General features: G+C 40.4%; 1 protein-coding gene across 1 annotated transcript in view; it reads left to right on the forward strand.

The window, feature by feature from the left end:
• The first annotated feature begins 533 nt into the window (after positions 1–533).
• The window catches only part of rspo4 (R-spondin 4), a 32,832-nt gene continuing 16,147 nt past the window's right edge, over positions 534–17,218 (forward strand). The window contains exons 1-4 of the mRNA XM_044024594.1: positions 534–1,032; positions 10,208–10,396; positions 11,880–12,017; positions 16,093–16,287. Coding sequence (XP_043880529.1) covers positions 948–1,032; positions 10,208–10,396; positions 11,880–12,017; positions 16,093–16,287 — 607 coding nt within the window. The 5' untranslated portion in view covers positions 534–947. The remainder of the gene's footprint in view (positions 1,033–10,207; positions 10,397–11,879; positions 12,018–16,092; positions 16,288–17,218) is intronic.

The following is a 17,218-nucleotide window of genomic DNA, read 5'->3' on the forward strand; positions in this document are numbered from 1 at the left end:
ACTTATTTGCTATAATAAATATTGTTATCATAATAGTAACTGGTAATAGTCAGTGTATATGCAGAGTGTTTGGATGATACTTTATCCTAACTAACTGAACAAACAACATTTGATTTAATAGCTTAATGTACCTTAGTCTAAAACCACCACTTAAGAATGAATGTTACCATTATTTTACAGACAACTTGTTGCCCAAACACACAAAACTAATCAACTCCACAAACGTATTGTAATAGGATGAAAGTCATGCTCTTCCCCAGCTGCTTTTCTTCCTCTGTTGGTCAAATTAAGTTTGACGACTGCCCCTATTTAATATCATTTCAACAGAAAACAAAGCAGTCGTGTACAGGAAAACAAAAGTAAACAAGAGTAATAAAAAGAAGAGACCGAAACAACACTAGCGAGTAGGAGGGGGCTAAAGATCAGGCTGGAAATATGGAACCACTTAGGCCCCGAGAGCCAATAAAGGGTTAAAGATGGCTATGGGATAAGTGGGGCTCGTTTATCGCAAATTTGACAGTGGTAGTTAAATGGTGAGTTTTCACTCCAAGCAACCAGTCTAGGGAAGTAGATGAGGCACTGCTCTCCACACCTCTGGTGTTTCTCACTCTGCTCTGCTCCGCTTTTGTTTTTTATGGCCGCCTGTCTCTTCATCTCTGCCCTAAATCTTCTGTGTGAAAGTGGACAAAAAGGAGAGGAGGATTTGTTTTCTTCTGTCTCGCCTCTCTTCCCTCACCTTAACAGTCACCGTTTTCATCGCCGCTGTGGGCCTGTGAGATCACTTCATCCTCATCCATCGCTACAGCTTTTAAACCCCTGCCGTTGCTCTTTTCTCCTCTCGCCTCTATCGCTCCCTTGCTTTGGAACTAAATCTTCTACCTGAGCCCCTGGAGTCCCTGCAGATGTCCACAGCCTGGCACTGAAGCGGGCGCTTGACAGCAGCCCAGATGCATTTGCGACTCTTTGCCTTTGTGATATCCTTGCTATGTGAGGTGATCAGAAGGGGGTCTGGAGTCATACAGAAGCAAAGTGGTGAGTATGCAGCATGGATTGGTTTTTTTGTGTGAGGTTGCAACTTTACAAATTACAATCTTTTCTCTATTAATTATTGTAAATTCTCCTTTTTTTATATTCCTATTGGTTTCAAAGATGAAACTTGATTGGATTCTGTGCATAATACACAATGACAACATTCTAGTTACATTTAAATTCCTGATACATAATATCAACTTAAATTTACAAATAATTGACATTACAGAGCTACATGTGTACCATGAGGTTGCAGATTACCAGTTATCTGTTAGATTTTTAGATTAAGTTCATATCTGAAACAAAAAGTGTATAAAAGGGTTTCTCACTGCACGTAACCTCATTAGAGGATGATTTAAAACTATTGGACATTTAGTGTCCGTTTATTTGATCTAAATGCAGAATAACTGACAATAAATGACGAGGCTCCACTTTAACAAGCGGCAGACATTTACTACATCAAGTGGCTGCTGCAGATGTTGAGCCATTATTATATTTTACATTTGATGACAAGTTTTTCCTTCGATCGCTCCAAATCCAGAAACAAAACACTTGAATATTTATTTGCAAATCACGGTGAATGTGGCGCATCAATAAATCTTGAATCCATTTGGTTTCCCTCCTACAACGTTTTTATGTCTTCATGCAACTCACAGTTATGAGTGGCTGAAATGTCACTCCACAGAGGTGGGAAGTTCTGCTCAGAATCACATTTTGTGGCTAATGAATCTCCTTAAAAACCCTTAAGTCCTGACCACATCCACGCAGGTATGTGGTGACCCTCACGCTCGCCGGCGTCTTGCATTTCCTCAGGAATTTGGGAGTAATAGAGGGGGATTCGGTCTCATTTGCGCTGTCAATTTTGGCTTCCGACATTTCCCTCTGTGCCCACTCAGACAATCAGAGGTGAAGTGTTCAATAATGATTAGAGGGGCTGCTTGAAGTCATCGGGTGGTCAGGATAATCGGCTGTGCAGCAAGACTGCGTAGTTACAAATATAGGAGGTTTATAAGGTCACTGCAAAAAGCAGGGTGTTGAATTAAAAAAGCATTATAATGTTAATTCACCAAGACAAGGCATCTATTAAGAAAGTGACTATAAGTCCAGGTTAAAAAAACTTTTCTATGTGATGTCAGTAGTACAAATGATAGGGAATGGACAAAATAGACATATACATGATTCATTTTTTAAAGATATGTACAATTTTTAAATTAATGTTGCCTGAAATTATACATAACTATTGCAGAGAAATGCTTTTAGACATTCGAGATACAGTAAATGGATCCCAACTGCCTGAGGTTAGATATTGTTTTCAGTCTGAAAGGCAAAATGCTGCTCGTCGACTTGACAGGTTGACCCGCTGTTAAAATTCATCACTTCACACCAAAGATAATTAGGTTGTCTTATTCATCCTCTCTCTTCAACCCCCACCACCGCCCTGTTTCCTCTCCTTCCTTGACTACTGGGACACACACACACACACACACACGCACAAGCTCCCTGACCCAAATGTCCCACCTTTTCACCCTCTGTCACATCTGGACTTGGTTCATTTGGCTGTGAATTAACCACACACAGCTGAAAAGGCTTCAGAGCAGGAGAGCTGAACTGTAGAAGTTATTAACTCGTTATCATGTCCATTGGTGCTAGTTGTGTTTTTATAAGATTACAGTGGATAACGTTCGGCACCTGAGACTGTTTTACTGAAGAAATCAAAGGGAGCAAGAAAAAAAAGAAAAACACATGCAACAAAAAACAAAAAAATGCAAATATGTCATCTTGCTTGTGTGTTCAGAGACAACATTTGAACACAGTGCTTTGTAGTCCTCTAAAATTCTAGTCGTATTGTGCCAATTAATCAATAATCACAGGAATTATCAGTTATTTTAGAAACATAAATGCAGTCTGTTCACCTCTGACTGTGTGTGCGTTTGTACCACCTCAAGTATGATTTAATCGTTTTGTTGAGCTTTTGGGCATGTTTTCTCTTCAGTACGTTATAATTGCTGGAAGAACATTTTATCGTCTAAAGCTGGGCTACGTGACATATTTTTGGAGTTACTGATCAATTATTACATAATAACCTTTCAGCCTAATGTAAATTGTATGTCTAAGACTTCTGAGCCTCCTCTGTTAGCATGCAGTCTCGGGGAAAAAACTTGGCCTATGATGACAAATAACAGAGCAGACTGTGCTGCTATTGACTTCTTATTGACTGAGTTCTACTAAGCAGCTGCACGCATACGCACCATCGGTGGAAAGGTCGCTACTCCACCATTGGCTACGATTGCTTAAGCTACAAAACGACCAAAGAAAGGGGGAAAATTAGTCTTAAAACACAATAAACACGATGAAATGTGCGTTGGTATCGACAAAGCATTTCAGAAACGGGGCGATTGCCTCGAGTCATCTGTCACATATTACGTGTGCATCTGTCTGTACTCATCTGTTGGGTTCAGATCAGGACAGAGAGTCCCCATCCCAAAATGTTAGCATTTTTTATAACCTGGAGATGACACTTAACCAGCTCAACAAGCTGCTGGCTATTATTCAAGCCGTCCTGCCCATCAATGCGTAAATGCAAGGAAGGCTATTTATACTGTCATGTATACCAGTTTCTACTTATAAGTTACTCCACCTCATTGCGTCTATTGAATGGATGAAACTTGTTAGTCATTAGGCTGAAAAATCTGCTGATCAAGAGCAATTACTGATTAAGACAGTGGGAGAGTAGAAGGCACCCAGAGAGCACACACATCTCAGTTTTCCACTGTTTCAAATCAAAGAGGGATGTGTATCTGCATCACCACTGAAATTGTATCTTTTCTTCCTTGGGCCATGACCTACATCCCGAGAAAATGGAATCAAATCCCATCCTTAACTTTTTACCAGACAAAACGCTGGCAAAAACAATAAAGAGTATCTAATGAGACAAATTAGACAGTGAAGAGAGAAGTATCTAAATAGGCCAATGATAGTCCTATTATAACATGATATTTTTGGGGGTTTTGCTTTATTGGCTCACACTGGAGTCATTTCTTGAGAGAAAATACGAGGAGAGACATTTAATATGACAGGAGTGAACCAGGAACCAAGTTCTGCACAGTAAAAAGTAAAGATGTAACACAAGAGCACATTTGAGGCATCACTGACCCAGCTGCATTCACATGTCCAGACATGAGCACGAGTAGGTACCACACATCTGCTTTATCACATCACCCCCACCTGGCTCATTTTTTCTGGTCAATACATATATTTGTGGTGCATTGTGGGTATTTTGGCTCCATCTACAGAGGTGGTGGCTGCTGTCTTTTAGTGGAAAAACACACACTGAAACAGAATTCCTGTTAAAGACGGGTGTCAAATTGCACCACTCCACCCAATCACACCCTTTTATTGGTCACAAGGCATGGATTGATGAGTCAGAACATGATGTGAATCAAGATGTAAAGCCAATGATTAAGTTACCAAATTGTAAAATGTGGTTTGCACCACAATCATAAAATCCCTAAATGAGGGAATATCTTCTGAAAGCAGAGTTTCCAACCATTCTCAAGAGTCCAGACACTTAGGAGACGCAGCGCCAAAGTGTCAGAGTCAGCTTTTTCGTCTGCAGGATTGGAATTAATGCAATTATTTGGGAGGACATTAATATGAGGTTTTTTTTTATTATTTAATCTCAAAATGATTCTCCAGAATTGGTGAGTCCAATAAACCATAAGAACATATTTATTTTGTTGTAAACCAATTTCCTTTACTTTTTTACCTTTAACACATTATCTAAATTCAGTTTTAGGGTGTAAGTCCCCTTTACTTGCGAGCATGTTTTGTGGAAATCCCTACAGAGCTTGTTACACCTGGTGCTTGTTAAAAACCCAGTGCAATCTCATGCAGGGTCAGAGGTTACAGTTTTACGCTACCTAAACCTGCCGCTCCTCTTAGAGTCCCTTAAGCCCGCAGATCGATAGCACATGTGTAGAGAACTGTTTTTCAGACAATGGATCAGGGCCTCAAAGTGAGGACCCAAAGCTCAGTGAAATGGGTCCCTGGGTTATTCTGAGGAAATCTGCCCTTTTTTCCTCTTCACTGAACTCTTCAGTACATAGTCTTCGTCTTTTCTTCTCTCTTCCTCCCTAACTGTAACTTTGCTCAACTCAGCTGAGCTGAGATGACTTGGAAACATGCATTAGGTACATGCAGGTTCAGAGGTTCAGAGGTCTAACACCCCAATGCAAAACGCAGATTGTTGGAAAATTTGTTTGAAATATGAAACAGCTGCTGTTTTACAGTGATTCCTCACTTCTCCCAGATAGTGGGAGAATTGCTGATGTCAATTCTGAAAGGTTCCCAAAGACAGGTACTTACAGAATTTGTGTCAGCTGTGATAACAAATTTGTCATAATTGGCCGAGAGGGACTCGCCAAGTTCAAAGGCTCTTCCAAAGGAGAGACATGGTTTGTTTTGGCCAGAATTCGAAAGACAAATCCACACCATCCTTTGAAGCACTATCTTCCATAAACCACTGCACACCTTGTGTAGTATAGCAGTTAATTAAGGACTGTAAATAATGATGGACGACGTGTCTCTATTTGAGTGGAGTCAATTTGTAAGGAGATTTGATTGTAACTTGTATGTGGAGTAAGCAAATCATACTAGATGGGCCTCTAGGTCATCCACTCCCAAACTTAACAATGTCAGGGCCCAGTTGAGATTCTGTTAAGTGTTAAGTTGTGTTTTCTTTATATATACTTGTTGTGTTTAGTCAAGATTAAGTGGAATTTACTTTTTACTTTAATTTAAATGCCAAAAGTACACATTTAACTTTTTTTTCCAAGTTCAGAGTACAAACTTTAAAAAAAAAAATTAAAAAGAAAAGTAGAACACTTTATGATACAACTCAATATAACATACATGGAATCACTAAATCAGTGGTTCTTGAACTTTTATAGCTACAGCCAACCAAAATCGATCAAATTCCCAGTAAAACAAATCCATCCACCTCACACAATATGTATCATAAAATACTGGCTAAAAAAGAGAGAGACAGAGAGAGATATTGATATTCCTGCTATTAAAATGAATGGATCTCCCTGTCCTCTCTGGATGATACGATCACTGGACTTGTGTCCTACATGCAACAGTAAACTGTTCTAGTGCTGATTCAGCTCAGCAACAATAAACACTAAAGTGTCTCACACATTAGAGCTTGCACTTATTTATTTATATATATATATATCACATGCAATCGTGTGAGACTGTGTGCACCTGTTCCATCACAACCTCTTTTTTTCTTAACCGCTACAAAAAATTGTTTTAACAACTAGCAAAGTTTGTCATATTTCTTCAGTTTTTCTTCAAGCCTTTGTCTCTTTATCTATCTTTTACTACATCAGTTTCTGTTGTTGGATCGTTAAGTAATTTTCAATGATTCTTTATGATTTATTCGTGCTCAACTTTGACAGGGATATTTTATTACAAGTCTGTAGAAACACAGCATGTTTTCGGACTATTTTTTTTCCTTTCTCTCTTTCTGTTGCCGATGCACGATCAGCTCGAGAGTGCGGCTCGGGCCGCATTTTTCTGCCAGAACCCAACTGAGCTCAAGAAATTATGGACCGAACCAGACATGTGTCTTGTATTATTTGTTCCAAGCCCGATCCAAACCTGACACAGTTTGAGTAAGCGAAAACATGCTATGACGGTCCCGGTGGCTGTAGCTTTTATTTATGGTTACAGCAAAGGACAAAAGTAATCGATCACACAAGTCACACACCTTAAGAGTTTTCAGCAGCTGTTATACTGTATAATAAGTATATTAGTATAGACTCACCATGAATCAGTTATTCTCAATCAACATTTGCAATAAACTAATTTAATAAACTTGAATGCACCTTATTTTATTTATGTTTGTCTGAACCTGACCGAGTCTGGCAAGAATTTTTGGATTTTTGGGTGTATATATATATATATATATATACATATATATATATATATATATATATATATATACATACACATACACTGTATATATATATATACACTGTATATATATATATATATATATATATATATACATACATAAATCTGGGGACACACTACACGACTCTTTTCCAAAAGACTTACACAGTAACCGACAGATCTTTTTATGAGAACTGAACGACTGAGGATCTGTAGCTCATGAGGGATCAACTGAAGCCAACTGAACGCATCAAACGCTCGCGCAAACTCTCATGAGAGCGACCATGTCTACGAGAGCGACAGTTTAAAAGGATAAACAAACATCACCATCGTTGCTACTTCCTGTTGCCTTTGTCTTCTGACGCTGTTTCCTTTATCCCACCGACTCTTTTTTATTCCCTATTGGCAACATGCGTTTGCAGCTGGGTCGGTACTCAGTACACACTGTCTGAATGCGTCCAAAGTGGGCGCAAAAAAATTCAAACGTGTTTGAGGTTGGTTACCCTCACTCACTCACCCCTCACACACTAACTGATTTCTGTGCAAACTAGCCATGCAGACTGTCCCCAAGTAGAACTGACTGGAGCAGACTCTGCCCAAGTGTAAACTGCGGGTAAAATCAAGGACATATCTTGTAGTGTGTCTCCAGTTTAAGTGGAACAAATGTCTTTTGAAATGATAATCAGTTTTGCGTTTGTGGTTTCTATTTGATATCCAAGAGAGGGGAGAGGGAAACTCACAGCTGCTTACATTATATCTACTGGCACATTTTCTTTCAGCTGATAGAGCTGCTGTGGGATTGTCAGAAGATCCACCTTATTACTCCTGTTCTGATTCTTGTTGGTTTTCAGCTGCTATACTATTTTGAAGTGCCTTGAGAAAACGTCAGTTGTGATTTGCTGCTTTGCAAATAAAATTCAAACAAATGTCCCAAAATAAAAGTAATTTGATGTTTTGTTTTTTTTATGTAACTCATGACAACACAAACTGTCTCTCACAAAGTCGCTCAGATCTAAGGCAGATCTCATCAGTGGTACATTGAGCTGAGTTGAATTCAATCATTCAGTCTTTATGTGTGTTGTATTTTATTAGGATTGTTTTTCTCCACAACAATTTAAAGTCAGTCCGCGCGTCCCACACAAGAGGAGTCATGTGACCAGGAGTATCTGAGTTCACACCACATGAGTGGTAACAATGGGGGTGATGGCAATGAATGACTTGATATGACATGCTATCTACTTTTGAATCTAAAGATGGTGGTTGAGACCATAAAAAAAATAAAACCCAAGCAGAAACCCATGGCCCCTTAAGGGTATCAGGTCTCTACTGGCACTTGCATGGCAAACCACTATCCTCTACAGAAGAAGCAGCAACACCTTCCCACAGAACGTCAATCACGAGTGTCCTGTAATTGATAATTTCCCAACATGATAAATACAAGCACTGCATATGCAATCGCTACTCCCATGTCTACTCCTGCAAATACTATACAAAATAAAGAAAGAGGTTTTGAAAGAAACATTACCCAACTTCTAGTCTGCAGGTCCAGTTGGTGAGTTTGCCATTGACGCCTTTAGTAGCTTTAATGTAGCTGATAGAGAACATGTTTAACATAACAATAGAGAATGTTGTTTTCCAAGTTTAAAATGACTTGAGGAAGGAGGAGATACAAATGATGCTCTGTACAAGCAGGGCTGCTCATTTTGGAACTGATGATATGTTCTGTGCAGGCTTTCAAAGACGTTAAAATGTTGTATTTTGTTTGACGGAAGTTACATAAGCTGTGACCTTTAATGACTTCCACTGGTGATGTGATTTAATCAGAAGTCAGAATGTCTGCAGTCAGCCACAGGTACTTTAAGAGGATCAGACTCGGTGATCATTCAGACTCACGCATACACCTCTTACCTCCGGAGCAGATTTAGTCCATCTTTCCATTCCTCTTATCTTCACCCTACCCAATTTTCCACTCCACCTTGCCCGTTTTTTTTTTCCATACCCCTCCTTATCCCCCGTTCCCATTCCAACTTTGTCTGCTGAGTCTGCTGAGTCTCCTGTGTCGCTGGGAGCAGACATCTCAACTCACCTTTAATAATAAGAATAATAATAAGAGGACTTACTTTGGCTTAGATGAAATCCTGACTCTCAAGCTACCAAGTATAATCGGTCTTCAGATCTCTGCAATAACCTTGTCAAGGGTGAGTGCACATCGAGTGCCAGAGGAACAGAAGTGAATAAAATGTTTGTGTTTTGATTCAGTGTGTTGAATGAGATACTAGATTATGAATCCTATAGACCAGTGGTCACCAACGTGGTGCCCGCGAGCAGCCAACGAGGTGCCTGCGGGCTCATTTCACTTCACCTCACTTGTATGTATCCATATGATCACTGAGTAAAATGTCCTTGATATTGTTTATAAAAACTGTGATAATCATTAGGAGTAAGCACTGGAATTAATGTGTATGCAATTGAATGCATAATATTTATCATTTAAATGGTAAACTGCATAAAATGTTAATATGGTAGCCCTCCATATTATTCTCTAACCTTCAGGTAGCTCTCGGTCTCAAAAAGGTTGGTGACCCCTGCTATAGACTGACAGGCATCAGCCACATATCATGTTGTCCAGTAATCAATAATTATTGAAGCACGGGATGTTTATTTTAGAACCAAAAACAAATATTGTTTGTTGTTTTGGAAACGGTTGGAATATTTCAATTGCTGTTATCATTCAATCGTGATAGATAGAACCATTATTATGATAATGGAAAATCATTGTTTTTTTTTCCTTCCTATTTCTGTGATGTATGCTGCTGAGGAGAATGTTGTACTTCTTTTTGTGGCATGGACCCGGACGCAGACGTTCCATAGTGCCAATGCAGGCGATGCTGAACTGCTCAGGATTTGACAGAGGTGCCATTCACCCTGTTGTATGTTGACATACCATCAAAATAATCTTGGAAACATTATTTGAAGGCTGAAATCCTACACTGAATCACTATAAATTCACTGGGGCTTTGTGTAAATGTCTTCCCGTCTACAATATTTACACATATTTAGGAGCTCAGTGCTGGATCTTTCATGGAGTGCAGAAATTCTCGTGGTACCATGAGGATTTGTGATGTCTCCTTCTCCACATCCCACCACCCCACCACCCTCTTCTCCTTTTCTTCTTCTAACCTGTCTTCTGTCCTAATCCAGTGTGTGTTGTGTTGTGCAGCTCACAGAGGGACGTCAGTGGACTGCCGGAGCTGTCTGGAGTGTTCCCGTGACAACGGCTGTGTGCGCTGCCCTGAGCGGCTCTTCCTGTTCCTGCAGAGGGATGGAATGTCCCACCACGGAACCTGTCTCCATGCTTGTCCCGCTGGACACTATGGACAGAGAGGGAAGGACATCAACCGCTGCATGAGTATGTTTCTCTGTCGGTCTGACTGACTGACATTACTTCTCAATGTAATCACACAGATTAATAATTGGGTCTCAAAGCGTATACTTTTTTTCTTGGATGAAAACAGTAACCATAACTACTCAGATCACAGATACAAACACCTACAGCCTCAAAAGAAAATGCTTTTATTCTACAAATATAAGAGTCAGAAGCAGCATGTCCTGCCATCAGCTGCAAACCAATCCACCACCAATTACATCCCATTCCTGATCACCTGACATCAGTAAAGACATGAGCGCAACTTGCGTTTTTGATTGGTAGAGGGAATTTGCGCTCTTCATGGGGTTTCCTGTTTCCAAACATCACTGGGTGCATGAATGAACAGAGCAGAATCATGAGCAAGAGGAAATACTGCAGGAAACTCACACACACACAGTTTGGTGCACAGGCAGAAAGAGACGAAAACTGTGAGTGTTCAAAAATATCAGCTGACATGAGATACACTTAAAACACACACACACACACACACACGCACACGCACACACACACAACGTTTGTCATGTAGCATTAGCACGTGTGGTAACCCTGCTTTCAAAGCCACAGTCCGTCTGTATCATCTGTAACTGATTCCTAACCTGAAGCTTCAAACACATGTTAAACACAGAATATTCATTAATTTGTTCAAGGCTAACTTAACACGAATGTTTGATTCCTGCAGTTTCCTTTTAAAAACACCCACAGACATAAAAGCCAGCGCTGCGATCATCGGTGCCTTCAAACCGGACTTTACAACAGAGGACGACTTAACTTAACCGTAATATCAGGAACATATTACAAGAGGAAATATAGTCGGTGAGGAAACCCTGTCCAAAGACAAACTAAACAATTCCAGTATTAAAAATTGAACTTCAATGGGAACCGTCATTTTAGAAAACCCCATAAATGTTACGACTTGTCAATGGAGCTTTCGTGAATACGAAACGGACACAGCTTGTTGGTTAACATGTCATTATTTGACGTTTACTTGTTTTGCGGAATTTCCAAAAGTCCTCATAGCATAGAAAAAACAAGGCCATTCGTCATAACTGACTCGTTAGCATTTGCTGATTCCTTCTGTACATTTAAGGCATAATTTTGAACGTTGAGCCAACAAACTGACATTTCTTTTGAAGTGTGTACTCTTTCCGCAGCTCATATAAAATTATATTAACTTGGAAACAGACATCCCCAAGCCCCACGCCAGTATCTTTTTTACATGAGAAAATAGAAATATCCTACATCACATTAGAAATACCCTTTCACACATGCCCTCTGTTTTCAATCTGTGGGGTTGTGCCGTCTTCTCCACTCACCTGCTTTTCACCTTCAAGAGCAAAGTGAAGGGTGACAAAGTAAACAGGAGACTTGAGTTTTCCCCTGATTTCACTCTAGACAGATTTATGACGAGAGCAGATGTTTTGTATTTGTTTATTGACCAGATGTACGATGGTCTTTCTCCTCTCAGAGTGCCGCTCTTTGGACTGTGAGCACTGTTTCAGCCGGGACTTCTGCACCAAGTGTAAGTCTGGCTTCCAGCTGTACAAAGGCAAGTGTATGACGAGCTGCCCAAAGGGAACATTCGCTCACCAAAAGGACTGTTTAGGTAAGTGACAAATGCATCAATGCTTATGACTGTCCTGTCATTAAGACTGTGTTTATGTGATTGAAAACATTAAAATGTTGATAGATATAATACTGCATACCACTGCACAGTCAAATCTTCAAACAGAGGCAATAGTCATGCTTTGAGTTTTGCCAACTATGTGGAATGGTTCAGTACAGTACATGTTTTTTGGGTTTCCTTTAGGAATAGTATTCAAATAACTGTCCCCAACCATTTTGGTACCCTTCATCTGGGGTACCAGATGGTGGCCTGACACCTCGACAGCCTGAGGGCCGGGCTTCAGGTCGATTACTACATAATTACCTTGGACTCGGTTCGGACTCTGCCTTTTTTTTCCTGCCAATTTGAAGGATGTGTCTGTGTTTAAACTGAAACCAATTCAAACAGCAACAATTCTCACAGCAATTCTCTCCGCGCTCACCCTCCCCGCTCCACGTCACCCACATAACTGTTACTCAGATTCACAGACCACATTATCGCACTCCCGTCACAAACATTCGATACTGGAGAACAAGAGAGGAAAGGCAAATCACTGGACTAAGTTTAAAATCAAGTTCAACCCTTGACGACGAGCCGACCTGCAATATGCAGCTGCTGTCGCAGTATTGCGCTTCAAAAACAAAATAATCAATTTAACAACCCAAAAAATGTGTCAAAGTATTTCCTGAATAAACTTAATATTGAAAGGAAAATTAAATTGACCTACTTACACCATTAAAAGTGCTCAGATAAGGTCGGACGACGTCTAATGACTGCACCCGTCTCATTCCTCAAGTTAAATAAATTCATAGTCCAAAACCTAATTCATTTAACCACACTGAACCCCTCCAATTAACCTATTTTAATGTCTAACATTAACGGCCTACATGTTTGTTATGATTTGGGTTTGGGCCTGAAAATTCTGAAAACCTGTCGGGTTGGATTGGGCTTGGGCTCCATCCCCTATTGCCAGGGCCAGTCTTGGGCCCAGATTCTAGGGAATCTGTGCCTGGCCACTGTGCAGGCCACTAGGACATGGAGGTGGCAGAGCTGAAGATGCTGAGATTTCTGTGTGAAGTGACCACGATGGACAGGATTAGTCATAAGCATATTCAAGCGACAGCTCAGGTTGAATGGTTTGAAAATGGGAGTCAAGGTTGAGGTGGTGTGGTACACTAAATTATGAGTTTGCAAGCCAGAGGGTTGCTCACTGCCAACATCATCTTCTATCTGTGGTCTGGGCCCGTGAATGTTTTTCATATCAACAACAATGCAAAGAGACCCTACGCCCCGAGTCCACCTGCGGTAAATTCAACATGTCATAACAAAGTCTCATGCAGATGAAAAACAGCCAAAGTCATAAGGTTGAAGGACAGGGTTGAATCGAAGCGCAGATCGGTTGAAAACTGCAAAAGTTACCCTGCACTTCTCACACTTAAATACAATAAGGTTGGAATTTGAAGGACACTGCGTCGAGATGCGAGGCTGAACAATCATGGAGGACAGGCAGTGGTAACAGAGACGACAAAGAATCTGAGGATCACTCGAGCTGAGCTCCAGAGTTTCACAGTGGCAGTGGGAGAAACCTTCACAAGGTGATTGAAACAGTACCAAAACCGGGTCTGAATACTGATTTCACTATAATATATATATTAACTATAATATATTCTTCTTTAATGTGTCATTATGGGGTACTGAGTGTAATGGTCTGGATTTATATTGCGCTTTTGTAGTTTTGATGACCATTTAAAGCTGCTCTACACTACAGTTTTGCCATTAACCCATTCACAGCCATATTCATACAGCGTTTTTCTATCATACCCATTTCCTGGCTGCTGGCACAGCCATCAGAAGCCACGCGGGGCTAAGTGTCTCACCCACCCAAGACATGTAGACTATTTGAGTAAGAGAGAGTAAGCTGACGATGAAAAATATGGTTGTAGTACAAGACTACAACTAAATTAGTATTTGCTTAATGGACTGAGGACACAATTACAAAGCAGCTATTGCAGAAACCAGAATACATGTATCGTCACATGACACGGTAACTTGGTCCATGACATAGAGACACTGGCAGGATGTAAAGGACAATGATATCAGCATGCCAACACTGAGAATAATCATGTATATAATTACTTCCCATTTACCTCAAGACTCAAGACACATGACAGTTTGTGACCTGTGTCCTATTTTATTTGCTGTTTCAAGTTACTGTCTCTTAAGAAGTGGGTGACCTCGAAGCACATTGACCCCAGGCAGCTATAAAATGAAAGTCCTTTCAGCAATATCTGCTACAGTGAAGAAAATCTGAAAGCTTTAATGAACAGCAGACCTGTTCCTGCAAATGCCTGTCCTTTTATCTGCCTCTCTGGCTCCATCTCTTCCATGTTTCATGTGTGCATGGTTGAGTATTTCAATGGTTTTGGTCTGTGTGTTGTTTTATTTTTATTTTTTTTGTGTCTTAGATGAAGCCATTTTTCTTGAATTAATGCTTATTGATGAAACACACCTGTTTGGGAAACTACACTTTTTAAATAGTTGAAGAAACAAGACGAAATCTAGAATTAGTTCTATAATAACACTTTCAAGTAGATCAAATTCAGGAACAGACATCAAAGTTCTAGAAGTTTGTATTGCATTAAATATCGCTTTTGGTAGTGATGTCCAAGCTCCAAAGTTTTGTCTTGAAATACTTAACATTTTTCTTCCCATTTTTGTGTGTGAGGACTCATCTGCTCCATTTCTTCCTCTCATCATTTATTTTTCACGTAGCTCCTTTCCAGTAGGGAGCCAAACACATGATTCCTCTTAAAAGACTTCAGACAATTTTTTCAGAATTTGTCTTCATATCTCTTTGCGAATCATGCCTCCCTTCTAAGTAAGTGAGATATATCGTCAAGCTCGATAATTACTCAGTGCTGTTCAGAGCTGCAGATTCCCGCCTGCACATTCTCTGGCAATACGGTTATTCCTCACAATCGCGACCGCGTCTGCTTTATATGATGACATCAGCGTGCGGGTGCTTTTCTCATGAAAATGAAAGTCTCGGCTTTCCTTTTCTGCCACTGACAATAACAATTACAACAAGTCGGGAAATGATTGTCCAGTCATGACTGAGGCTGCTGGTTGTTTTCCACTATGGAAATTCTTGTGGCATCTGAATTTAGCGGGCGACATCATTCATCAGCATCCAGCCACCACAAATGCAATGTCAGGCAAATGAATTCTTCAGGCGACATTCATATTGTAACCTGACAAAGAGGTTTCCAGAGGTCTGACCAAAACATTTGCCTCAATATGTTTATATCACTCTTGCATTTCTCTAATTCGTTTACTGCATGGAATGAGGCACTAGAGGATTTTTTTTCAAATCTGACTTAATTTCAAAAAACATTGGGAGACCAAACACAACAAACCTTGTAATCTATTATCAGTGTTTTAATCCTGAGAAAGCACAGACTGGACCATCCAGTCAAAACGCAGGACCACACACTTGGCGTTTAATCAAACGAGTTCAGGAAGGAGATTCCAAGGATTTGGGATCTCTCACAGAAACTTGATTTAACGTGACTTCAGAATATATACAGACATGGAGGCGGACTGTCGGTGCTATCAGTGCCATGTTTTATGCTGAGAAACGCAAAAAAACTGTGGATGAAGTCATGGCTGAGGAGACGGAATCAACTTGGCTTGTACAAGTTACGGTTCTAAACAAAAGCACACAACATCCCTTTCCCTTCGCTTGAGATCGCAAAGACTGTGATGCATCCGACGACGTTAAAATCTCGTCTGTTCACCCCTCACACTACAGGATAATCAGCCTAAAGCAGAAGGTACCCATGATTGTCAGAAGGGCAAGATCGGGACCGAAATCTTGGCAATATCCTCTATAGTGTGGTGCAGGCTTTAGCTAAAGCCATTACTTTCAATTAGAGAAAGTTTGCTGGCACTCAAAAATCAAGAAAGAATAGTCAGAAGCATTTATATTTAAACACTATCACACTTTTCAGGATCTGGTATTGTGATGAAGAACTTGAAAAAGTCTGAATGAACTTTGATGTGTGCCCTCTTTCAGAGAGCTGCCTCTTTGCTTCGCTGGGAGAGTGGAGCGAGTGGAGCACTTGTGTCCATAATGGCGTCACTTGTGGCTTCAGATGGGGCATGCAGACCAGAACCCGGAATAGCAGGAGGCCAGAAGAGAAAACAGCATGGCTTTGCCCATCACAAAATGAGACGCAGAGGTGCAGAATGAAGAAAAAGTGTCCCACAGGTGAGGAGAGAAGGAAGGTGCAATCAGTGGGTGCGGTTTGTTTGACTCTAAAATTAAAGGACACATTTGGATTGTATTTTCTGGGAAGGGAGGTTATGACCTAAGGAAGACAATGGTAGATTGTGCTGGTGCTCCGCACATGGAATCAGTTTCGAGATTGGCGTTTACACACTGGTTAACGCAATCCGAGTGCTTTCTCCAGTTGATAACCTTAAAATATGTCAGCTGAAACTGCCCGTTTCTAAGAAGCATTGTCTGATACAACTGAGCATTTAACTGGCTTATTGTGCTGGACTGCAAACATCTGTGGATGCCCTGCATTGTTTGGCCTTATGTAAAAATTCTGTGCCGACACACTCGTGCAATTTATAATGCCAACTAGGAGTGATAAATGCCAACATGTGTTATTTAACTCTTTGGCTGATGAAAACAGTTTCCATCTTCCAGAAAACAATAACATGGTGATGCAGTGTTGAGGGGCACCTTAAAGGCAAATTTCACTGTTCAGGGTCAGACTTTGTTCCGATTGTAAAATGTCACACACAGTGTTATGATAACTGTTGGACACTTTCACACGATGGAATGAGGAAAAGAGATTTCAAGTAGTCAGAGCATTGAATTCATGAGTCTACACTAAAAAGGCAGTCGTCCTGTATATTGACTGCCTTAGCAGAGATGACTAATCTCTTATTCTGCCTGTGAATATACTCAATCTGTCGAGCTACAAGATGTGAGGGTTTCTAGTTTGACCTGTCACATTTGAGCAGGCTTTGGTTGCCTGCAGGTAAACAATGGAACACCTTTGTTCTAATGTGAATTACACATATTCCTACTCGTGAAATAAATCCAGTTGTCATCTCCGACTTGAATATTGTGTCAGACTGTGTCTGGAGAAGCCAAGATATTTGCTATTTGCTAGTAACCCCAAAAT

The sequence above is a fragment of the Solea senegalensis genome, linkage group LG4 (genome assembly GCF_019176455.1).
Source record: "Solea senegalensis isolate Sse05_10M linkage group LG4, IFAPA_SoseM_1, whole genome shotgun sequence".
Taxonomy (NCBI): Eukaryota; Metazoa; Chordata; class Actinopteri; order Pleuronectiformes; family Soleidae; genus Solea; species Solea senegalensis.